Here is a 26,764-nt window from a genome sequence, read left to right on the forward strand (position 1 = left end):
TATTGCTTCAAGTGGTTGTACCGGAGTGATGCCTGCAGCTACGGGCATGACCCTGGTACTGTTTTTTAAAGTCGGCAGTCGGCTTTCATGTAATAACCAAAGCGGCTAATCAGCCACTCAGCTGTTATTACAAGCAGCGGGAGGGGTCGTTCGCCGCTCTGGCCGGGCCAGGCCCGAGCTACCAGCCGACAGGTCTGCCTGCTGGCCGAAGACCCGAAAAAAGTCAAGATCGGCTCTGATCAGGTCTCCTATGTAGTAACCCAGGAGCAATGTCATGACATCACTTCTGGTTACTGGAGCCTTAAAAGTGCCAGATTTAAGAAAAAAATGACAGTATTCAAAACAGCCAAACTTGGCGTTTTGAATGCTTTTAAATGCAGAGGAGGGGTTTGGGGTCTTATAGACCCCAGATCCCTCCATAAAGAATACCTGCCTATTACTTTCACATGGGTTGTTTACATTCCTTGTGACGGCAAAAAAGTTGATTAAAAAAAAAAAAAAAAACATTTGAAAAGGACAGAGTAAAAATAAAAACTTTAAATGTACCCAATATCGGCTATCGGCCTGAAGCGTGGCCGGAAAATTGGTATTGGTCCTGGAAAAATGATATTGATCAATCCCTAGTATATAGCAAGCTTATGACTGCTATAAGTTCCTGATAAAGCTTGTAGGAGAAGTTTTCATACTGCATTGAGCTGTACTATCAGGATCCCTGACCCTCTGTCTGGACAGTGCTGATTGGCCCTGTGCTGATCACATGCACTCTCCCAAGAGAAAAAAAAAATTCTAGCAATACACACCAAACTGAGCCTGTGCAGCCTAACTTCAGTAACTCTGTCTTATCCAGGCATGTTCTGGAGTCAGTGGAAGAAGAAAAGAATCTGCATACAGGATCAAACAGCCTTTTTACACAATGCAGAGGATTAACCCCTTAGGTTCCACAGTGAGAATAAGGAGGATTCTTTACTGCATACACAGAGTGATTTTACTGTTGTGGGTTTAGTAACACTTTAATACAGACAGCATGGCATTTGGACAGTAAAATTATTAACTACCTCAGTACCAGCATGTTACGCCCCCTTCCCGCAAGGCCATTTTTCATTTTTGTGTTAGTTTGACAATCGACTCGCTATGCAAAAGTGTACCTAAATTAATTTTTATATAATTTTTTTAGACAGGGTTTTTTAGTTTTTTTCGGTTGTATTTAAAGAGGAATGTTACCCATAACATCTTGATAAAAACAAAAAAAAAATGTTCTTTAGCAGGAACCTACAGTCCACATTAATAATTATGGTACCAAAATTAGTGTAGCGCCCTCCTAGTTAGGTGCTAGAGTGAGTGTATATAGTGTTTGGTTTCTCTGTCTAACAGGGAGACAGTTAGGCACATTTATGTGCTGTCTGCTAAACAATCACAGGTCTCTGTTAAACAGAGGCTTCCCAGTGTGCTCTGGTGCTCCTGATACTGCCTGGATGTTTCACACTGATCCAATAGCTATGGAGTATATTAGACAGTGGGTGGAAATCTGGCAGATGACAGCATGGATGTCTATACAGCCCTGGCCGATTAGAAGGCGATGAGCCTCAAGAAATGCTGGGTGACTGTATTTATGTCTAAAGAGCACATGGGCTCTAGGTCCAGTCCAATCCAGCCCACCTCTACAGGGAGAGGTCAAGGTGAGGAAACGGCTGCTGCCTCACCCCAGCACAGGCTGCCAAGCGGCCTCAGGTAGGAGACCTGAGGGCCTGAAACACTGAAGCTGAAACCCATGGTTGTCTTGCAAGCTGACTGATGGAGCATGTCTATGGATCCTGGCTGCTATCATGGAGGAAGGTGAACTGTGGCCAGGGCCTTGTGGGTACAGACCCCCTAATAGAATCTTAGAGACTGTTGTTCTAAAGTCCCCCTCTTTGTGCTAGAAGTCAGCATACTGGGTGTAAGCTAAAGGGGACACTGGCTAGTGTCTTAAAGAAGCAAGGTCTACTAGATTCCTTCTACTACAAAGGGACTTGCCTTGTTCTGTACAGCCTGCTGAATAGTGCTACTGAAAGTCTTCTACACATATGGACACGCTATATTCAAGTTTTTTTATGTGAGTACTTGTCTGTATATATCTAATAAAGGATTTTAAAACGATCCTTCACTATTGGAAGCATCTTTTCTCTTATATATGCCCTGGGATTGTTCTGGCTATTTCCTCCCGATATCGATGCTGTAAGCCACTGTTTATTGAGTTGGAGTGTGACCTTGATTGGGTGAAACCGGAAACGAGCAGAGACCAGATCACCGTTGTATGGGAGCGATCCCCAATATCGATCCGTGGTCCACCCCTGTAGGGGTACTTGATTCTGGTAAGCGTGGGACCTAAGGAGAGGGGGAGCACCTTATCTTTTGCCCACTCACGGCACTCCGGGTCACTGCAAAAAAGAGCACCTTAATATTTTTTACGGATTTCGCACTATTATAAGAATTTTGGACACTTTTTTTCACAAACTTGTGTTTGCACCTTTTATTGATTTGTGGATTTGCATATATTTATTTATATATTTATTCATATGCGGGTTATACATATATTTATTTGTATACGCCTTATAACCCTGCAGGTTGTATTGAAACTATATTTTATTATGGACCTATATGTGCTTTTTAACCTTTGATAGTTCACTTATTTATTATTACACATTGTATAATATTGCATTGGACACCATTTGCCACATTAATGTTTTTGTACTTTTTACTGATTTAATTTTATATGCTATATTACTTTGTAGTTGACATTGGAGTTATATACGACTACGGACATATATTTAATTGTAGTTAGTTCACCAACTTATAAAATATTTATTTTGGGTGATCACACCCGTTGCACACAGCACTCCTTGCACTTTGGGACTTTTCCAACGGATCCATTTATGTATATTTAATTTGGGTAGTATATCACTTATTTTTTGGCACTTTGCACTTTTTTTCACACAGAAGCATATATATATGGTTATATTGTTAGTGCTGCTATATATATATATATATATATATATATATATATATATATATATATACATGTATATATGCTACAAATTAGATTTTTTATTTATAATTCTTAGTTTTTGAATTGTACTATCACTTTGTCTCATAAAGGCTAACTTTACACACCATAATAGATATTAACCAACCACTATTAGACAACCCACCCTATTTATCTGTCCAATACCCTATATTTGGCAGCGCCAATCACTTCCTTTCTTTTACTTCTACACATGTTGTCCTCACTTTTGAATGCTTAATTTGGAGTATCCTACAAATTCCCTTCTCCTATCCAAGTTCTCCAAATAAAAACATTTAACAAAATCCCCTAGACTGGTTATTGGAGACAACAAGCAGAAGAGTGTGTGCACCTGGCTGTGTGAAAATACCCTGTGGCTGGCTGTAGAGTAATCAGTGAAAGACCCGGGCACAATTATTCAAGCGGCTCCTGTGGGAATAGCGTTCATTAGTGTGGACTGTAAATTGCCTCCAGCATTGTTCCTGTTTCTTCTTGCTGGAGGCGGACATTTTGTTGAAGCCCAGAGCCCCTTAGCAGCAGTAAATATTTAGGGCATTGGTGCTCAACCTGTGGCCCTCCAGCTTTTGTAGATCTACAAGTCCCATGATACATTGCAAGCCATACAGTTACAAGCATGACTTCCATAGGCATGATAGGACTTGTAGTTCTGCAACAGCTGGAGGGCCACAGGTTGAGCACCCATGCTTTAGGCTGTCAGTTGATCAGCCTTTACATTTTTGGCATAGTGCCTAAAAATAGAGAGCAACTGAGCATGTGCAGAGCAGGGTGAGACAGTGTATTAATGGATTTTTTATCTTACATGCACTTATTTTTCATGTTTTGCTTAGTTATACCTGCATAAGGGGCCAGCCTGAAGTGATCTAGCAGGACTTAGTTTTTTGACTAAAGTTCCACTTTAACCACTTAAGCCCCGGAAGGTTTTACCCCCTTAATGACCAGGCTATTTTTTGCGATTCGGCACTGCACTGCTTTAACTGACAATTGCGCGGTCCTGCGACGCTGTAGCCAAATACAATTGATGTCCTTTTTTACCCACAAATAGAGCTTTCTTTTGGTGGTATTCGATCACCTCAGCGGTTTTTCCTTTTGTGCACTATAAACAAGAAAAGAGTGCCAATTTTGAGAAAACACCAATATTTTCTACTTTCTGCTATATAACATTCCCATAAAAAAAAAATATATATTTTTTTTAATCAGTTTAGGCCAATTTGTATTCTGCTACATATTTTTGGTAAAAAAAAATCCCAAAAAGCGTATAATAATTGGTTTGCACAAAAGTTATAGCGTTTACAAACTACGGGATAGATTTATGGACTTTTTTTTTTATTTTTATTAGTAATGGCGGCGATCAGCGATTTTTATCGGGACTGCGACATTGCGACGAACAAATCTGACACTAAGTGACACTTTTTTGAGGACCAGTAACATTAATGCAGTGATCAGTGCTAAATAATATGCACTGTTACTGAATAAATTACACTGGCAGGGAAGGGGTTAACACTGAGGGTGATCAAGGGGTTAAATGTGTTCCCTATACAGTATTTCAGAAAAGTAAGTACACCCCTCACATTTTTGTAAATATTTTATTATATCTTTTCATGTGACAACACTGAAGAAATGACACTATGCTACAATGTAAAGTAGTGAGTGTACAGCTTGTATAACAGTGTAAATTTGCTGTCCCCTCAAAATAACTCAACACACAACCATTAATGTCTAAACTGCTGGCAACAAAAGACAGTACACCCCTAAGTGAAAATGTCCAAATTGGGCCCAATAAGCTATTCTCCCCCTGGTGTCATGTGACTGGTTAGTGTTACAAGGTCTCAGGTGTGAATGGGGAGCAGGTGTGTTAAATTTGGTGTTATCACTTTCTTTCTCTCACACTGGTCACTTGAAGTTAAACATGGCACCTCATGGCAAAGAACTCTCTGAGGATCTGAAAAAAAGAATTGTTGCTCAACATAAAGATGGCCTAGACTATAGGAAGATTGCCAAGATCCTGAAACTGAGCTGCAGCACGGTGGCCAAGCCCATACAGCGGTTTAACAGGACAGGTTCCACTCAGAACAGACCTCGCCATGGTTGACCACAGAAGCTGAGTGCACGCGCTCCGCGTCATATCCAGAGGTTGTCTTTGGGAAATAGACGTATGAGTGCTGCTAGCATTGCTGCAGAGGTTGAAGGGGTTGGAGGTCAGCCTGTCGGTGCTCAGACCATACGCCGCACACTGCATCAAATTGGTCTGCATGGCTGTTGTCCCAGAAGGAAGCCTCTTCTAAAGATGATGCACAAGAAAGCCCGCAAAGAGTTTGCTGAAGACATGCAGACTAAGGACATGGATTACTTGAACCATGTCCTGTGGTCTGATGAGACCAAGATAAACTTATTTGGTTAATTTGGTGTCAAGCTTGTGTGGCGGCAACCAGGTGAGGATTACAAAGACAAGTATGTCTTGCCTACAGTGAAGCATGGTGGTGGGAGTGTCATGGTCTGGAGCTGCATGAGTGCTGCTGGCACTAGGGAGCTACAGTTCATTGAGGGAACCATGAATGCCAACATGTACTGTGGCATACTGAAGCAGAGCACAATCCCCTCCCTTCGGAGACTGGGCCGCAGGGCAGTATTCCAACATGATAATGACCCCAAACACACCTCCAAGATGACCACTGCCTTGCTAAAGAAGCTGAGGGTAAAGGTGATGGACTGGCCAAGCATGTCTCCAGACCTAAACCCTATTGAGCATCTGTGGGGCATCGTAAAACGGAAGGTGGAGGAGTGCAAGGTCTCTAACATCCACCATGTGATGTCGTCATGGAGGAGTGGAAGAGGACTCCAGTGGCACCCTGTGAAGCTCTGGTGAACTCCATGCCCAAGAGGGTTAAGGCAGTGCTGGAAAATAATGGTGGCCACACAAAATATTGACTCTTTGGGCCCAATTTGGACACTTTCACTTAGGGGTGTACTCACTTTTGTTGCCAGTGGTTTAGACATTAATGGCTGTGTGTTGAGGTATTTTGAGGGAACAGCACATTTACACTTTTATACAAGCTGTACACTCACTACTCTACATTGTAACAAAGTGTCATTTCTTCAGTGTTGTCACATGAAAAGATATAATAAAATATTTACAAAAATGTGAGGGGTGTACTCACTTTTGTGAGATACTGTATTTGCTTTCTAGCTGGGGGGGGGGGGGATTGAACAGAGGCAGAGAGAGATCTGTGATTCAGCTTAGCTAAATCACACAATCTTTCCCTGCCTCTCTGACAGGAGAGTCATTTTGCATTGCTTACATTCCAGACGGCTCTCCTGTCAGTAATGCTGAAGATCGCGGGAGGTCGGCGGCGATCCGCTCCTCCCGCAGTCTGCTTCCCACTGTGATTAGACAGCGTGCGCCACCGAAATTCATGCTCATAATCACGTAGATCTACGTGAGTGTGTGCAGGCGAGCCGCCCTGCCGCAGTAAATCTGTGTGGGGCGGTCGGCAAGTGGTTAATAACTACTGTCTTTTAGTTTTATTACTTACTATATTAAGAAACATCTTTTAGAAAACAAACATTCCCCTAACTTTCTATAGCAGTAGGGTTGTCATACTCCTAGGAACAAGGGTTCTGTATGAAATTTTATTGGGGGGGGGGGGGTCATGGAGGATTAAAGTTTGAATTCATATTTATACAAAGATTCTCATCTGTGCATTAGATGACTCGACAGTTGTCATTCGCAAGTAGTTCAAAAAAGGTTTGCTGGTAACAATGGATTTAGGGGTGAAGTGAACTGAATGAACTCAGCAAAACCACGTTCACAGTTAGAAATTTGTTTTCTATTTATCCAATATTTTCCATCCTGCTCATCACTGAAGTCAAAAAGGACCGTCAATTTGATCCCCACTAATAATTATTAAATCAAACTTTATTAAAACTACATTTTTAATTTTTTTTTTTCTTTAATACATTTTTAGTTTTCAAAGAAAATGTGTATGGCCAGCTTAAGTCCTACTTGTAGGGATGATAGCCAGTCCATTAGCATTTACAGTTGCATGTAATCAGGCATTTACATTGGCAATCCATAGTGGTCTATAAGTGACTGTCAATTTTGTAAAACTAAAACAAAGAAACAATTTAGGTAGCATAAAGCGGACCTAAATCCATCAATTTAACTGTTTACCAAAATAGGTAAATCCAAGGCTTGCCCTGAATAAGAACTGTCACAGTAGCTTGTGCTCTCAACTGAACTGTCAAGCCATTAAATGGTGTCATAACTGATCATAGATGCAGCACTATGACAACTGCAGATCAAACAGAGGTCAAGATGGTAGCTTCTTGGCTGTAAGGAGGGGTTTAGTTTTTAGGGGGAGTTAGTTTTGCTTTAAAGTGTTACTAAACCCAAGAGCCTGCATTCACTATATCTGGTCTCCCACAGTACACAGAACATGGAGATGCAATTATTTTAGAAAATAGAAACTGCTAATACCTTTTCTCATCAGCAGTATATAGCAGTCATGTGACTTTTATCAGTGCCTGGTTAAAGCTTGTAGGGGGAGTTTTCATATTGAACTGGCTGTCCTATCAGAATGAAGGACCCCTGACCCTCTGGCTGGACAGTGCTGATTGGCTCTGTGCTGATCACATGCACTCTGCGAAGTAAAAAAAAAAAATCTCTCTAGCAATACACACCAAACTAAGCATGTACAACCTGACTCCAGTAACTCTGCCTTATCTGGACATGTTATGGGGACTATGCAAGAAGAGGAGGATCTGTGCATACAGGATCAAACAGCCTTTTTACATAATGCAGAGGATTAACCCCTTGCATTCCACAGTGAGTATAACAAGCATGCTTTACTGCATATACTCCAAAAGAAAAATACAATGCTTGGCACCTTGCTCCTGCGCTCAGAACCTGGTTCTCAAACACCATCTGTCACAGGACTTTAACTTGGCATCCCCAAATGGCTAGACCTTGCTGCCTTCTACGACCAGGGTGATCGACTTGACACTGTAAACATAAACAAAAAAGAGGGTGCACCAGCCTAGCGCCTTATCCTCAGTAGGCTTTTATTAATAAATAGTTCAAAAGTGTCTACTCACAAACAAGTGATGTAAACCAGCATATATTAAATCTGACTGACAACGTCTATAATGTTGGAGTCCACGGTCTAAGTCCAGGAAATCGGCTGACGCGTTTCGAGGCAGTGCCTCAGAGCCTATACAGACAGACTTTACTGTTGTGGGTCTAGTACCACTTTAGGATCTTTTGCATGTGTTCAAGAGTTCACCACAATAAAATTGAGCAAAGGCAACACAAACACAACTTGTACAGTTGTAAATAGTTTATATAGGTAGAAAACGATAAATTAAAATTGTAGCACATCAATAAATAATACAAAAATATTGTCATCGTACCCCAACCCACCAACATAGCTGTACATGGAAGGTTTCAGGTTCAGATCTACCTGACACCTTAGATAATCTTTGTATCTAAAGTAAATTTACAAATATTAAGACCTATTTACCAACACATCTATTCCAGTCCATTTCTAGAGAAATGTGTGGTGTATGTCTATTGCATTCACAGAAAAACACCGTAGGATAGACAGTTCATCAGTGTGGTTGTCATAACCGAAAATGATAGAATCACATCACAGAACATAGGCACGTCTTTGTGTTCCCAGTGATGAATGTATAAGATATGTTTTATTACACATCTTATAGGAAGATAGGTTGAATACATCAGGGATTGTCCAATGTGTCTATGGAGAAATCACAAGCTGGTGATATAAATAGCTTAGGTGAAAAGCTCTCAGGCTTTCAAAACTATACCAGGAATAAGGTGTGATCTTTCTGATAAGTTTCCAGACAGCAGTAATGACCAGGCGTAGGACTAAGCAGGCCATACATAGGTCCAATTCCGAACAAATATTATTTTGAAAATCAGCAATTTAGTGCATTTTGTGATCCGATGGTGCCACCATTGATTTAGAAATTTGATCAACCAAGCCTTCAATTACACCTCATGTTGCTACAGAAAAGTAATTTTGTGGCCGGGAATCTTCTTTTCTTTTGAGGTCTCGCACATTTCTTTTTCAATTATATTTCTCGCATTATTCTTCCATCATTGGTTAGAAATTTGTTAGTTTTTCCAAAAATTTCCAACATTCCCGATCATTTAAATATGATGGCTACACGAAAATCAGCCATTGCTACAGCCCACTAATGGTGCAAAATTTGAAAGAAAATTCTACGTTACAGTTTTTAGAAATTCTTTCTGAGTTTGACCTATGTATGGTCTGCCTAAATCTCTTTAGGATGGAGTTAAATCTGAACTGCAGGCAAACAAGTGCAGGATTAAATCTCTTTTGGATGGCTTTAAAGGTGAACATGTGGGCAAACAGCTAAATCCACCATTAAAATACATATAAAGGAGCTATTTTACCTGGAAAGGTTTTGTATTCCTGTACAGCCAGTCCTGGAATTTACACAGCCCTCCAGACTGTCCAGTCAGGCTGCTGACCAGACTTTTCTCTGCTACAGTTAAAATTTAACTCCAGGCACAAAAACGTACATTCAAATATGTTCCTCAATAGCGTCAAAGGATACATGTGCTTTCTGTGCACCAAAGAGAAGAGGGAGCAGTGAGCGGTCTTTATTACAGGAAGTTCCTGCACAGAGACAACGTTTTACACTGGATCACTGCACAGATCTGGAAGAAATACACATCATACCAAGATTTGAGAAAGAGTACACATGCCTATTGTATTTAGACAAGAAGGTGGGGAGGCAACCTCCGACCCGGGACTGGACAGTGAAAGAGCAGCAGCAGCCCATCCCTCTATCATTTTACTGTCTGCTTCTGCCAGAGTGATCCTCAATAAGACATTTGATTGGCTTGTAGTGCTGCTACTTTTTCTCCCCTGAGTGCTGCTGGAGATTACAGGAGGCTGATGTCAAGTGAAAGGGTGGTACCTTCAGGTGACTGGATGCTGGCAAAGATTTTGAGAACATGCTCCCTGGGCACCTCCCCTATAACTCTACCCCACTCTGTGAGTCCTGATTTTTTTTTTTTAACCAGTGTCCTAAGGTGAGGGACAGCTTGGATAACAGAAGAAAGCCGCTCAGTTGAGGCAAAGCACTCCGGTGCAGGTCGGATCCACCATCCAGTAATCCAATAGTCAACAGAGAAAGTTTGACCGCACTCAGGAGTAGATGACAAATGGGAGAGTTTTATTCCCCATAAACTTGAATACATGACAATGCTTCACACAGACATGGGACAGGTTAACACATTTCACGATTCCACAGATCGCTTACTCATAACCACTGTGGTTATGAGTAAGCGATCTGTGGAATCGTGAAACGTGTTAACCTGTCCCATGTCTGTGTGAAGCATTGTCATGTATTCAAGTTCATGGGGAATAAAACTCTTCCATTTTTCATATACTCCTGAGTCCTAGGGTGAGGGACTTCTGTTCCTTCATGGAGAAATCACTTAGCTTAACTAGTTTATTTTATCTTTGAAAACTTCAATCAACTTTTCACACTTCTTCTAATACAACAATAGAAGCACTGCATCTAGATTGATGCAACTTTGGTAAAACCTTGGGAGCCGTACCAAGACCCAACTTCTTGGGGATAGAGCATGATGATGCTTTGGGCGCTGGATCTTGCATGGGCACTCACCTCAGCACTTGGTACAATGCGTATAGTTAGCGGCATGGTGCCATATAGGTCCAGGGCTGTGGTCCATCCCTATGCTTACCATGATTGAACAAATATATCTATTAACTGGTGTTTTATATATGTATGAACGTAATGCTGTCGTGAAATATCCTAATACTTTTTACAGCAGACAAATATTGTTTTGTTTTATATCCAATACATTGGTGAATTTACCTTTTAAATTAAGAATAAGCTAAAAATTGCCTTGTGGAGAAGTATGGTCAAAATGAAAGTAGCATTTAGTAAATTAAATTATTGTCTAAAAGAAAATGGTCAGTCACTTCTATTTCTTTGTCACATCAATGTTATTATCACATCATCGTCTCTTCCCTGCCACAACATTTCTCCCTGGAAATCCACCATCCCATGTTTTCTGGCTCTCAGAAGGATTCCCACCACTTTATCAGAGATCCGCACGTATCTGTCAAAAAGTTCACCAAACGTGATTCGCACCTTCCCATCTTTTCCTGGATCAGCCATGGTGGAGATGATGAAGCAGAGATCCCTCATTTCCCGATGTATGTGTGCTTCTGCCCTCATAGCTCTTTCAGCTGTCTTTGTTCCTTCCTTTGGACGTCCATAGCCCTCGTCACCCTTTTGCAGCCTCTTGGACATTGCAAAGTCAGGGTCAAATTCATCACTGAAAGGGTTCAGCTTTTGGTTCACTACGTGTTCACCTGACCACTTCTCCCACCTCCCCTTGACGTTGTGCACTTGGCTGTACCGCTTGTTGGCTTTGTTAATGTTGTTATGTTCTGATACTGCCTTGTTATTCCTGAAAATAACGACATATTGGGTCAGAGGTGATGCATTGAGCAACGTTAGCCATTAAAATTGTATCTTTTAGCAGTAAAATGCCTAACACATATTCTAAAGTTCAAAAATAGCTAATTCAGGGCTCTAGATCAAATATTGGCATACAAGAAGTTACTGAATTGCTCTATAAGTCAATAAAGGAACCAATCTTTATGTAAACCTGTAGAAAACATGAGCAAATTCACCTCTTGCTGCCCACGTAATGTATATGTGCTGTGACAAAGAAGGTGGTCTTTAATGCCCACGTGAATTGTTCAAAACACAACCATGCTTGGATAATACAGAAATGGCTGCTTACTCAATTTGTTGACAAACAAATTCAAAATACCATCATAAAATAAAGTGAAGCGCTTACAATGGTGATAATGACCAAAGTAAACAATCAATGTATGAAAAAAGTTCCAATATTAAAGTCCTTAGTGAATTATAGACACCTCAACTGTGCCATGTTGTTGGAGATCAATTTGGATGTCACTCAGTGCTAGCCATGTGTTCATTTATAATGTGAGTGTACTACAGTTTTTAATAATTTTTTGGGCTTTTAAAAATACTACACTAAGAGGCTGTTATGCTTGCCTTTCATATGAGTGATATACATGGAAACTGGATACTTTTTTTGGGCTCTTGTGAAGTGAATGTTGAGGCCGAAAGTGGGCATTCCAGACGAGCCTGTGGTTGATTGTTCCTGTTGGAAGCTGTATAATCCTGGATGTTTACTTCAGTGCTGTTTGACCACTCTATAATTTGAGGGTCAATACCCTTTGGTAAGAGGCACTGTGTACTCACACGGGAATGGTGTGGAGGACCTCTGTACACATTTATCTTCTTGGGCACATCTGAGGTGTCTATAATTCACTAAGAACTTCAATATTAGGAATTTTTTATACTTTGATTTTTTAATGCCCACATGCCCCATGTATGCGTCCATTGGTAGCCAAGGTTTCTGTGCTCAGAGTGCATTCACTGTGCATGCCCAGCGCAGTGATCAAGTCATCTCTAGTAATGATCAGGAGCTGGTTGGAGAGGTTCCCAATCATGTGACTGAGGCAGCCAATCACAGCGATTTCATGATCGGACAGTCCCTCCCTCCCCTGGGTGTAAAGACCCACTTCAGGGGATGCTGGGCAGGAAGGGGTTAAACTGAATATTTTGGGGAGAAAAAAGAGCTAAGGTTTTAGCCAGTGATTATGGCATTATAATCAACTGGTGAAGTTACTGTATATCCAAATGTCAACTTTTTGTAGAATTCAAACTCCACCTCTTCTGCTACAAGTGCATCCTATTGGTCATTTAACTTAATGGTCATCCTCACTGATTAGTGGGGAGCTTTGGTAGGTGGGAATGGTTGGTCCAGGATTGATTCTTACAAGGAAAGTAGAGATATGCATATAACTTCTGCTTCCCATGTCTCTGGATCATTTTGGCATACAGGTTTTTATTGTAGGTAAGCTTAAATACCAACATTTTCTCATTTTGTCTTGCCAAAGAGGTTTACTTTAAATCGTATTCTCTAATTTAGACATTGGTATGTAGTTTTCCTGAAGCTTATTTTGCTCAAAAACTCCTTCCTATTACAGATATTACAGTGCAGGTTCACTAAGCTTCTCATAAATCGTGTTGGTTTTTGACAGAATGGATCACCTGCTGAAATATTGCCTGGGATGAGTCTGGCTCCGAAGCTTATAGTGGAGCTGATACACCCTGCATACCAATATCTCCCAACCCTCATCTGATCCATGCCCCTATGTGTAGCAGCATCACAGACCTCGCAGTGGAATATTACAGCTTCATAAATGATTGATTATTTAATACTTTGGGACTAATAAATATTTTATCCATTATCTGCTTTAAGAGAAATGAGAAATTATACATTTAATATGGGCTATTAGACCTATGTGACGCAGGGATTTTATTATAAATATAAATATGCTTTTCAGGAATCATTTCTTTGGAACATGAAGATATATTAAAGTTTGTACAAAAAATAAAAAGAAGTATATTCACCCTATACATAAAGTAGGACTAAAGGCATTTTCTTTTTCATTTTGGACAGGGTAAGGAATGGTTACGACCCCTGCTAGTTTTTTTTTTGCCATCTTGTAGTCATTTTGTAACCCATTGAGGAAATTTCCCTCCACTTCCTGTCCCATAGCCAAAATGGGACGTTAGAGGAATAACCTCCAAAGTGAGAGAATTGCAGCGTGTCACCACAATTGGTGTTTCCATTGGAATATTTCCCCACTATTCCTGTTCTGATGACATCCCAAAATGAGGATCTTCTTTTACTTTCATTGCTGGTGATAATGATAGGACAAATAGAGAGGTTGAATCTCCCTAACGGAGGCACAGACAGCAATAAATATCTGACAAGTGTTCTAAACCCTCTAAAAACTTAAAAAAAAAAAAAAAAAAGGTTTTGCCTTAAGTTATATCTTAACAGACCAACCATAAGAAAAATATGTAGGCTGCCATACACACTTTCTTCTGAATATGCTGGTATCCTGGCTGTGTCTATGGCCAAAGCATTCATTTTTAGTTTTGGATATGAGTAGGATAAAATTAAAACTCAAGTTTTTGCTCCTGTTTGTGTCCATGCTGGGGAGATTTATCTCTCAATTTGTTCTGGTGACCATTTTCAGTGAGACAGAAAGTGATGGAAATCATAAATTTGACAGTTGTCATCAGAACTTGAGGTGATTCCAATGGGGACAACTATTCTCGTGACAACTGTTTTGTAGAGCAATTACCCTGACTTTTAAGATATTTCATGCCCTCCCCCAATATGGTACTGGCAAGAAAAGTAAACTAATGGCGCTTTTCCACTGCATGGAACCGAACGGTTTGGCTCGTTTTGTGCTTTTCCACTGCTGGTACCGTATGGTACGGTGTAGGAACGGTTTGGTACGGTACGGTATGGCGGCGCTTTTCCACTACATGGAACCGAATGGTATGGCTCTCTAAAACAGTACCACCTCGATTGTGGTTCCAAGAGGTACCATACCGGTACCATATCCCACAATCCTTTGCATGCAGTTGACTGTTTGTCACTACTAGCCACTGATTGGTCAGAGAATCGTTGTTATCCCACCCACTTACTTTAGTACTACTTTTAGTGGAAAAGCAAACCATACCAAACCGTACTGAACCGTTCCAACACCGTACCATGCGGTACCATGCAGTGGAAAACCAAAACGGGCCAAGCAGGGCCGAGTAGAGCCGAGCCGGTACTTGCAGTGGAAAAGTGCCATAAATTAGATTTATAACCTTCTCTACTTTATCCATAATGAATAATACAGCTCTGTCTATACATACACTTAAATAGTTCTGATCCACTGAAGGTGGGATGCCCCCTTATTTTGGGGAGATTTCTGCTTACCCCTATGGAAAAGGAAGTGCAGGGAAATATTCCTGATGGGAATGCAATAAAGACATGACAGTGGATCAGTGTTAATTTCATAGACGAAAATATTTTTGTCATAATTTTCATCAGCCGCATGTTTTCAGTGACGAAAGTGAAACAAAAAAAAATTTTGAATTGACGAAAACTATGACGAAAATCAATTCCAATTTTCCAAATTTCAATTGCAATTTCCAAACATAACGAAAATGTGAGAGAGGGAGGAAACTTTACCCACGTGAACTTCTGCTTTACTCAGAGCTCTGCCTGTTTGTTAAAGCCCCAGCCCCTTGACAAGCAGCATTGGCTAAGAGATGCAAGCTCCCTCTGTCTGCCTGCTGCCTGGGAGTTCTGGAACAATGCCCTGCAAACCATGTGGTGTTTCCCCTCCCAGCAAGGTAGTAGTGCTTAGCACTGTGTTAAATAACAGCCCCACACACCAGTTCTCTGCCCTGTGCACTTCCTCACTCCCATTTACTCACCCATCCCCACTACATGACATTAGAGTTTTACTCCAGGAGTATATAATGAGTTTGGAAATTCAATGATGCATTACAATTTAACTAAACCCATTAAATTTTAGCCGACTTAAATGTAACAGAGATTTTATTCATCTAAAATGTACAGGAGATTTTAGTCGACTTAAATGTGACTAAAACTAAAATAATTTAGATGACTAAAATACGACTACAACTAAAATGACATTTTAGTCAAAAGACTATAACTAAAACTAGATCAAAATGTGACATCAAAATTAACACTGCAGTGGATATAACCTTTCACCACTCTATCTTAAGCTAAGACATGTTTTGGCTGGGGTTACACTTTACACTGCAGGATAAGGGGCTGCATATTACACTATATAACTTACTGTGAATTATATGACCGCCTTATTCTTGTAGCTTCCTCCTTCTTCTCTTCTGTGATTTCTACCTTCTTCTTTTCTGGTTTGACTTCTTCAATCTCTCCATAGCCACTGTCTTCGGTTTCTAGGCTTTCGCTTCGACATTCGGCAAGCTTTGGCAAAGTTTTGGAAGATGTTTCCGTTTCTTCATCATCTTGGTCAATCTGTTTCCAACTTTTGGTGAGTTGGGACACCAGATTTGAGCACTTTCTTCTCCGGGTTGGAGACACATTGCTTTGCAGTAGTTTATCCACCATAAATTCATCGTATTTCTGTGTACTGGGATCTTTTTCATATCTTTCAGCCAATGAACCAATATCCATTCCTTTCTCCTGGGCTTTGCTCTCAAAACTTTTTGTCACAGATTTTGTTTTGATGCGTGTTTCTTCGGTTTCTTTGGTGGGCGTTTCAACGTCTTTTCTTGGTGCAACAACAACTGCAGGTTTCAATTTTACTTTTAACGTTGACTTGTGGTTCTCTGTAACCTCACCTTCAGTGTTGGGCACCCAACCAGAGGGTTCTTCTGCTTGCTTTGTTGAGTGTTCCGCCGCCCATTGTTGCCAACCTTTGGTTAAGCTGGACACTAAACTTACAGTCCTGATCTTCCTTAAGGCCCGTTGAGCAGGTTTCATTGGTTTTGTTTCGTCTGGAGCCATATTATAGCATTAATACTGGGCTTGTTCCACCAGGGAAGAATAAAATCCTGAACTTGTCCTCCTGAATCGCTTCTAACAGCTGAATGAAGGGTGTCGGGTTTTTAAATAGGCCGGTTGCTTTACGATCTTGGAAAATATGCCAGGCATTTGTGACCAAGATCTGCTCGCTGTGACACTGTTACTTTTTACAGAGTGATGGTTTATATTTCATCACAAGAGCAGATGGAAATTACAGATGGTAAACAAAGCAAGCCTCGCATACACAGCTCTCAGGGGTTTGTTCAGTAATCTATAGCATTGTCCTTAAGTGTTGAGCCATTGACTTTTACAGAAAAAAAGTTTCGTTTTTTTTCCATTTTATGTTACAGTATTTAAATATAATTCCAAATGTAAAAAGTATAACAAAATAACAACTGTAGTGCTCGACAATCAAATATATTCTTAGATTATGTCAACTATATCCAAAACCAAAACCAAAAATGTAATATATTGAGGCTTACAAGTGTAGTGGCTGTGTTTGCTTTTTTCAGGCTAAGTACAGAAAAATACTTGTTGATCCTGCCAGATTTCCATTGTCCATGTAATTCCCTGCAAACTGAAATCCCACACACGTTATCAGCTTTCTTCTGTGAGCTACAGAACACTTTATTCCTATATAATAGAGATAAGCAAAAGGAGACGTGTTCTGTAGCCCAAATTAGGAGGGCAGCCTAAGAAGAGAACAATGCTCCTCCACACATTCAGTACAGTGTTGTCACCCTAGGTCAGGAAGTGTGTTGAAAATAAAAGGAAAAAAGTCTGCAACAAAAAAGACAAAAACATTTTTAGGGGGTTTTGATGTTTTACGTATGCCAATTATAAGGATTGTTTGAGTCTACAACTCAACTTCCAAACGCTGTGTAAACTCTTCATAATAATAGAACGCAATATATTTTAAATATCTCAATGGGGATCTCAGCTTAGAAAATAAGCTGTTCAGTCGAAGGGATTGCATGAGGACTCGAGGGCATACAATGCGATTAGAGGAGAAGCGTTTTAACCTCAGGCAACGTGGGGGGTTCTTTACTGTTAGGGCTACAAGATTGTGGAATTCTCTACCACAAGAGGTGGTTTCTGCGGGAAGTATGGTGGCTCTCAAAAGACTATTAGACATACATCTCAAGGATCAGAACATTCAGGGCTATGTGAGATGATTACAGCTACACACACCTACACAGGTTGAACTGGATGGACTATTGTCTTTATTCAACCTCACCTACTATGTAACTATGCAATGATTTGCAAATCTCATATTTTATTGAAAATAGAAAGCATATCAAATGTTTAAACTGATAAAATGTATTGTTTTCACCACCTCAGCTCCAGAAGGTTTTACCCCCTTCATGGCCAGGGCATTTTTTTGCTATTCAGCACTGTGCTAACTGGCAATTGTGCAGTCATACAACACTGTATGCAATTTAAATTTGTATCAATTTTTTTCACACAAATATAGCTTTCTTTTGGTAGTATTTGATCACCACCGAGTTTTTTATTTTTTGCAATATAAATGAAAAAGGACTGAAAATTAAAAAAAAAAGATGATATTTTCTATTTTCTGTTATAAAACATATCCAATAAAATAAAATTTCTTCATAAATTTAGGCCAAAATGTATTTTGCTACATGTCTTTGGTAAAAAAAAATAATCCCAATACGTGTATACTAATTGGTTTGTGTGAAAATTGTGGCATCTACAAACTATGATATATATATTTGAAATGTAATAAATTCCAATGTACTGATGGCTCATCCCATTTCTTAGGGCCCTTAAAAGGCTAGGGCAGTACAAATTCCCCCCAAATGACCCAATTTTGGAAAATAGACAGTCTGAGGCATTGAGTAAGAGGCATGGCGAGTTTTTTGAGGTTGTAATTTTTTGTTACAATTTTTTTGAAAATGAATGAAGTGAATACATTTTTTTTTTATACACAATTTTATGCTTGGCTATTTCTTGAATTGTACCCTGACCTTTAATGGAATAAAGTATCTGGACCTCTTAGCAGTGGTGTGGCATTTACATTTCAACCCTTCTTACATTACAAGCCAAGGAGACTGTGGAGATTCTGTGGGGTGTAGAAGCCGCCTGCCCAGGAACCAGATCATTTACACCAACCATCATTAATACCTTAAGATACCAATAACAGCAAAATAAACCTATGGGTCCAGCACTATCTTTCTATTTTGTGTAAACCTGTTAGGTCAACTAAAGTCCATATTGGAAAAATATAGGTAAAGAGCAGGCAGAAATGGTTCCTACAAGTGCCTGCACTTTTCTTTAGATCAGCTCCTTTGTATCTTGGATTCCAGGCCCAGAATGTACATGGAAACTTCAGTAGTGCAATGCTGAAAGCCTTGCCATTCAAATGTAAAATGTCAGATTGTCCACTGGCACTGTAGCAGGATAGGTCATCGACTGTAGCTTGCAGTTTACCAGTGGCAGCTGGTCATATGGGGCGCAGGGGAGCTGCTCCCTCTATCCATGCGTCCGGCCCCCTAATCTACATGCAGGGCGCCGGACACATGGAGTTCAATGGGGCTTTTTTTTTTTAACCATGTGATTAGAGCCAGAGGCTCTCACAGGCTAAAAAAAAGGGTGGGCTCGGGGCGCAGAGCAGTGCGCCCCGAGCCCACCCAGTTGTGTGACAATAGCGAATGAAAATTCACTATTGTCACACGGACCCTCCTCCTGGCCAATCAGAAGTGGGTTTTAAGACCTGTTTCCTGATTGGTCGAAAGGCGAAGCCATGCCATTGGGCATGGAGGAGGAGGGAGGAGATGCAGAAGGCAGGAGGAAGAAGCGGCCAACGCCTGCTGCTGCATCCAGGCAGGGTGAGTGAGCGGGGGGGGGGGGTCCTGCCCTGCCTGTCCTCTCCTGTCTCCTGTCTCACTGTGGTCCGGGGGGGGTGGGATGGTGTGCGGCCTGGTGTGGTCCGGGGGGGGGTGCGGTGCGGTCGGTCTGCCGCCACCCCTAGCCCATGGTGCACCAGCCGCCACTGCAGTTTACTGAATAGGTGCAGTGGTGGCCTACATGATATACAGTGAAATTCAGAAGGAGTGCAGGCCACAGTCTTGATCCATGGAATGCTGGGATTTTTTAGAAATCCAGGGACATGCAGGCATGGTTGGGAGGTATCCATGAAATGTCCTACACCTTGAATGTGTGGCTAAGTGCAACGTATTTGTGCTGTTAGCAATTTTAGACTGAGGAATGGCTGGTTGCGTTGCCCTCTAATGAGATTAATAGACACCAGGTTAGCTGCATTAACAGTAAACCTTCCCTGACATCCTGACTACACCGGTATGGAAAAGTTTACATAAATTATTATGGTGTAGTATTATAAAAACTCACCATTTATACATTTGCCACTTCCAACTTTAAAACTTCTGCTAAATCTCATCTTGAACTTTCCCTGCATTGGAATAAACTCCAGAAGTAATATCCATAGTAATTATAAAAATGATTTAAATGCCTATATGCTGGGGAGAGACTGTCATAATTAAACACTAGATAATGCCCATGGGGACTGAATACTCTAATTCTTAATATTGCAATAACAGAAGCTAAGGAATTTATGAATAATCAGTAGAATAATATGCAATGAATCGCCCTGGACAGTAAGCTAACACTCTATAGACCCTGTTTAAAGGAAACTTCAGAAATAGGAGAATACAGTGCCTTGAAAAAGTCTTCATACCCCTTGACATTTTATTGGGATTTTATGTGATACACCAACACAAAGTGGCACATAATTGTGAAGCGGAAAGGAAATGATAAATGGTTTTCAACATTTTTTACAAATAAATATCTGAAAAGTGTGGCATGCATTTGTATTCAGCCCTCCTGCGTCAATACTTAGTAGAACCAACTTTCCCTGCAATTACAGTTGCAAGTCTTTTTGGGTATTTCTCTACCAGCTTTGCACATCTAGAGAGTGACATTTTTGTCCATACTTCTTTGCAAAATAGCTCAAGCTCTGTCAGATTAGATAGCGAGCGTCTTTGAACTGCAATTTTCAAGTCTTGCCACAGATTCTTAATTGCATTTAGGTTTGGAATTTGACTGGGCCATTCTAACACATGAATATTCTTTGATCTAAACCCTTCCATTGTAGCTCTGGCTGTATGTTTAGGGTCGTTTACCTGCTGGAAAGTGAACCTCCACCCCAGTCTCAAGTCTTTTGCAGACTCTAACAGGTTTTCTTCTAAGATTGTCCTGTATTTGGCTCCATCCATCTTCCCATCAACTCTGACCATCTTCCCTGTCCCTGCTGAAGAAAAGCATCCCCACAACATGATGCTGACACTACCTTGTTTCACAGTGGGGATGGTGTGTACAGGGTGAGGTGCAGTGTTAGTTTTCTGCCACACATAGCATTTTGCTTTGGGGCCAAAAAATTCAATTTTGGTCTCCTCTGACCAGAGCACCTTCTTCACATGTTTGCTGTGCCCCGTACATGGCTTCTCGCAAAATATACACAGGACTTCTTATGGCTTTCTTTCAACAATGGCTTTCTTCTTGCCACTCTTCCATAAAGGCCAGATTTGTGGAGTGCATGACTAATAGTTGTGCTGTGGACAGATTCTCCCACCTGAGCTGTGGATCTCTGCAGCTTCTCCAGAGTTACCATGGGCCTCTTGGCTGCTTCTCTGATTAATGCTCTCCTTGCCCAGCCTGTCAGTTTAGGTGGACGACCATGTCTTGGTAGGTTTGCAGTTGTGCCATACTCTTTCCATTTTCGGATAATGTATTGAGCAGTGCTCTGGGAGATGTCCAAGGCTTAGGATATTTTTTTATAACCTAACCCTGCTTTAAACTTCTCCACAACTTTATTCCCGACCTGTCTGGTGTTCTCCTTGGCCTTCATCATGCTGTTTGTTCACTAAGGTTCTCTAACAAACTTCTGAGGGCTTCGCAGAATAGCTATATTTATACTGAGTTTAAATTACACACAGGTAGACTCTATTTACTAATTAGGTAACTTCTGAAAGCAATTGGTTCCACTAGATTTGAGTTAAGGGTATCAGAGTATAGGGGGCTGAACACAAATGCACGCCACACTTTTCAGATATTTATTTGTAAAAAAATGTAAAAATGATTTATCATTTTCCCTCCACTTCACAATTATGTGCCACTTTGTGATAGTCTATCACATAAAATCCCAATAAAATACATTCACTGTACAGTTTTGGTTGTACAATGACAAAGTGTGGAAAATTTCAAGGGGTATAAATACTTTTTCAAGGCACTGTACCAATGCCAATCTACTGAAAATGCTAACTGTTTGGCTGTATCTGACTTTAATGCTTAGTAGCTGTAAATGAATGATATTGAAGCCAAATGAAATCGACAGGATCGTCAGGTATGAAAATATTGAAAGGAAAGTTGTACATTTAAAATGTTGGTAATTTAGGTATTTTGTCCTTAAATGCCCTCTCCTATCTCAGATCACTGTTTTAAAATGGAAGAAAAAGCACCTGTGAAAAAAAAGTTGGAAAAAAAAATACTTATCTTACATCCCAGGAGCCACCATCAGCACTGGCAAAATCCTACGAAGGATGAGGAGATGCTCCTGCAATTCGTTGGAAGTGTAGCCTAATGAGATTTTGAATACTTAGCATAGACGGGATCTCACCAGAAAGTTTATGATGTCACCCGACCAATGCAGAAGCTGCAGTTAAATTGGGCTGTTCAGGAATGCAAGGTCCACTTACACTATCCAGCCCCCTCACAAATCACCTACAATTATTAGGTGTAAAATGCACCTATAACCAACACTCCAAGTACAATGCTGTATAATAGATGTGTGGCACTTAATATTAGTAACTCTAGAGGGAGTTCAAAGAAGTGTGATGGAGGGGTCTACTTCGCTCTTGAACGTGGGGTATCGCCTCACCTGAGGGCATGCTCGCCAATGCCTAGGACCAGGCAGGGGCTGCTGTCATGTAAAGAATCAAATAGTAAGGTCCCCGACTTAGAGATGAGCCACTTGTGTGCAGTGATAGTGTTCAGAGTTCCTCCGTAAAATGTTCCATCCCAAGTAACTACACACTTGTAACTGATGTATTTTTTGCATTAGGAAGGATGTGCTGAGCCTTCGCCCACTCCACCAGTCCAGTGTACCTCTGTTACCTCACTCCCAGTAACAGAACTGAGACCTGCCGAGCATATAGCAGACCCCATGCATGCTTAATAACTCTTTCCTTCCCTGTACCTAGAGATCAGGCCTTAGATTTCTGTAATGCTAGTCTGCTCCCAGTGACCAGAGAGGACAAACATCTAGGGAGGGAGTCAGGGCACCAACCCTGTCACTGCCGGAGGACCTGTCACCCTACCGGGTACCTTGCCAAACATCTACTTGCCACAGCTGTTCTTCCTTTTGGATACCCATGGCAACTACCTCCTCTTCTTTGCCTTGCAAGTTAACTTTTGTGGTGGTGTTACACTACACCCCATAGTGCTATTTCAGACCCAGATTCCTTAGGAATATGCCAAGACCCAACATGCACCCCTTTTAGATAACTTCAGACCAGGCTAAAAAGCAGTTGAACAACTTTTACTGAATATTCAGCAGAACATGTATAACATGAATAAATGCCTTTTCCCTACCTACCTCTAGTTGTGGCTGCCCCAACGTACCTGCACAGGTAAAGTCCTTTTGGGTCAAAAAGAAACACAGAGTGTCACTCTAAGTGCAGCATAACTAACAGGATGCGTGGGGTCCCAAGGATACGCTGCTCCACTCGGGTGAGGGACTGTCAGAGACTGCCATGTTTCCGGGTGCCAGGTGCCTCCCAGGGCTGTGGAACGCAGAGCACTAATGCATAGGAGTGACATCAGTACCTGGAGCAAGACAGTGATGTGGCTAACACGTTTCAGAGCTGCCCACAGCTCCTTTCTCAAAGCCTGATTGGGTACTAGTACTCTATTTGTAATGGCATGCATTGTACACAGAGGCGCGGTGGCTGCGCCTGGGCTCAGGGGGGAGTAGCCAGATAAATTGATGGACAGTACAGGGTTGTCTTGTTGGAGATTCTCGAGGAGTAGAGGTGTCCATGGTAATGGGAATTTCGATAAGTGGGGGCTCCGAAGGTAGACCACAGGCCCGAGCAAGTTCTCGTTCTCTTGCCTGCTCTGCACTCCTGGGACCCAGACCTCTTTCCTTTTATCTGTCATGGGAATGAAGGCTGCATCCCAAAAGGCCCACGAACATTATTAGGGAAGGGAGCAAGAAATATTAACCCCTTCCCTTTCTCCAGTTCTGTCTCTCTGCCTGACAATCAGCGGGGGCCACAGGACATCGGGCACCGCACACGCGCCGATTGGCTTCTGCTGTGTGTGATCACAGCGGGATTAAGCCGCCGGGTGTGTGCATGTGTGCCCCCCACCTGGAAGTGTCAGATCCCGTGTATATACAGTAAAACTGCTATAGGGCGGACTCTAAGTGGTAAAGGGGTTGTGATGTCCCCATGGTTTACATGCACCTACAGGTAAGCCTAAAATAAGGCTTACTTGTAGGTACAGTAAATACCTCCTAAACATGCACCATATAGGAGATATTTACTAAAGATGTAGCCAGTGACATCACCGGTGCATGCGCTTTGCACTCTCAATGCATAGCCAATCGTCCATTGAGAAAGCTGTGCCGCGGCCATGACTCCCACATGCATAACATCATTGTGGCTTGGCCAGTCAAACAGCCGAAGCCACCGAACCTGGAAGGAAGACCAGGTGAAGATGGAAGCCTCTTCAACGGTGACAGCGTGCTGCTGAAGGGCCTTGTTCTAAAGTAAGTTTTTCATAATGTGCTGCGATGCATACTAGCACATTACGCTATTATCTTGCAGGACACTATTTTGTTTGAATTTTTTTTTTGTGCGGTTTACTACTTCTTTAATGACCAAATGTTCCCATATAACCGCATGTATGGACTGGTTAGTTGTAAAGGTACCACATGCCTTAAAGTGCTTGTAAAGTCTCTATTGTTTACTTGTACCTACAGGTAAGCCTAAAATAAGGCTTACCTGTAGGCACAGTAAATATCTCTTAAACGTGCACCGCTTAGGAGATATTTAATATATTAGCAGCCAGTGACGTCACCAGTGCATGCACACTGTGCCCTCAATGGGCAGCATTAGAGTAAGGGAGAGTTCTAACTCCCTTTTTTTTTTGGTCATCTTTGTCCCTTTGGGGAGATTTTCCTTCACTTCATGTCTCATCGCTGAAACAGGAAGTGACAGGAAACCCCTCCAAAGTTAGAGAATCTCGGGTTGTCACCTAGGTCACCGGAACTAGTGTCCCCTTTGGAAGATTTCCCCTCTATTTCAGTTCTGGTGACAACACAAAATGTGGGCTTTTCTTTCACTATCGGTGATAACAGTAAACAAGAGAAATAGCATGGATGAATCTCTCCTATGGGGCACAGACAACTGGGAAAACCTGACAGGTGTTCTAATTCACCTCCACTCAATCTAATTAAAGAAAAATAAAGTTGTGCCTTTAGTTTCCTTAACCACTTGCCGACCGCCGCCCGACTATATACGGCGGCGGTCAGCCCCTCCCAGGCAAAGTGATGTACCGGTACGTCACTAGCCTGGGAGCGAATAAGGGGTGAGCGTGTGCCGCCGTAGGCGCGCTCCCGCCCCCGCTCGTACCCGACGAAGCCGGCGCGTGTGACCGGTGGACCCAATGTCCGCCGGTCACTCGCGATCGTCGGGTAGAGAGGGAGAAAGGCAGGCGGCTAATGTAAACACAGCCGCCTGTCACTCTCCCCTGTGTAAAAGCACAGATCACTCGGTCCTGCTATGTAGGACCGTTGATCTGTGCTATTACACCACTAGCCACATCCAATGACAGTTAGAAACACGCCCCTAGGGACACACTTAGCCTCTCCGTCTCCAATAAAGTTAACCCCTTCCCTCCCAGTGTCATTTTTACAGTAACAGTGCATATGTATAGCACTGATTACTGTAGTAATGTCCCTGGTAACCCCAAAAGCGTAAAAAATGTCAGTCAAGGGTCCGATCTGTCCACCCCAATGTCGCAGTCCCGCAAAAACAATCGCAGATCGCCGCCATTACGCGTTAAATAAACCAACAAAAATGACAAAAATCTTTCCATTGGTTAGTAAACGCAATAACTTTTGCGCAAACCAATCAAAATACGCTTTTTGCGATTTTTTTTACCAAACATAGGTAGCAGAAAACAAATTGGCCAAAAATTTTAAAAAATTTAGATTTTTACGTTTTTTTGGGGGGAATTTCTTATAAAAAAATGTGAAAAATATTGTTATTTTTGCAAAATTGTCGCTCTTTTTTTGTTTATAGCGCATGATTAAAAAATCGCACAGGTGATCAAATACCACCTAAAGAAAGCTCTGTTTGTGGGGGAAAAAAGGACGTCAAATTTGTTTAGGTACAGCGTCGCACGACCGCGCAATTGTCCGTTAAAGTCAATCAGTGCCGAATCGCAAAATACCCCCTGGTCAGGAAGGGGGTAAAATCTTCCGGGGCTTAAGTGGTTAAAGAGGTTGTAAACCCAATTTTTTTTTTCACCCTGAAGGAGAAACACATAATGAGCTAGTATGCATCGCATACTAGCTCATTATGAAATACTTACCTTAGAACGAGCCCCCGCCGTGCCGCCCGCTTACCTCTATGACAGGCGACATGTTCAGTCGCCCGTCTTCCGGGATCGCGGCATCCAGCTATCTGATTGGCCGGAGCCGCGGTGACGTCACTCCCGCGCGCGCGGGAGCCGACGGTCACGGCACAGGGCTCTGAAGGAACGGCACGAGCGGCCGTTCCTTCAGAGCGCATGCGCCAGTGACGTCACTGGCTGCATGTAAGGTAAATATCTCCTAAACGGTACATGTTTAGGAGATATTTACAGTACCTATAGGTAAGCCTTATCATAGGCTTACCTATAGGTACAACTTGCAGAGGAGGGTTTACTTCCTCTCTAAACTATATCACCATGAAAGCTTTAAAAGTGTATCACATGGCACAGCAGCAATATACTTGAATAGACCTTTAAAGCACTTTAATGTAGCTATTTAAAATGAGGGGGGGGGGCAAATATAATAGGCAGTTTTAGCGCCCTTTTAGTCAGGGCCAGATTAACATAGGGGCTATTGGAGCTGCAGCTCCAGGCCCCTACCTTAATATAGGCCCCGG

General features: G+C 41.7%; 1 protein-coding gene across 1 annotated transcript; it reads right to left on the reverse strand.

The window, feature by feature from the left end:
- Positions 1–11,027: 11,027 nt before the first annotated feature.
- Positions 11,028–16,645, reverse strand: ABRA (actin binding Rho activating protein). Its single transcript, XM_082259630.1, has 2 exons — positions 15,865–16,645; positions 11,028–11,555 (listed from the first exon to the last, which is right to left on the reverse strand). The coding sequence occupies exons 1-2, from the start codon at positions 16,551–16,553 to the stop codon at positions 11,075–11,077; spliced, it is 1,170 nt and encodes a 389-aa protein (XP_082115756.1). The 5' UTR covers positions 16,554–16,645; the 3' UTR covers positions 11,028–11,074.
- Positions 16,646–26,764: the final 10,119 nt, after the last annotated feature.

This window comes from Pelophylax lessonae (assembly GCF_965119305.1).
Source record: "Pelophylax lessonae genome assembly, chromosome: 5".
In the NCBI taxonomy this organism is placed as follows: domain Eukaryota; kingdom Metazoa; phylum Chordata; class Amphibia; order Anura; family Ranidae; genus Pelophylax; species Pelophylax lessonae.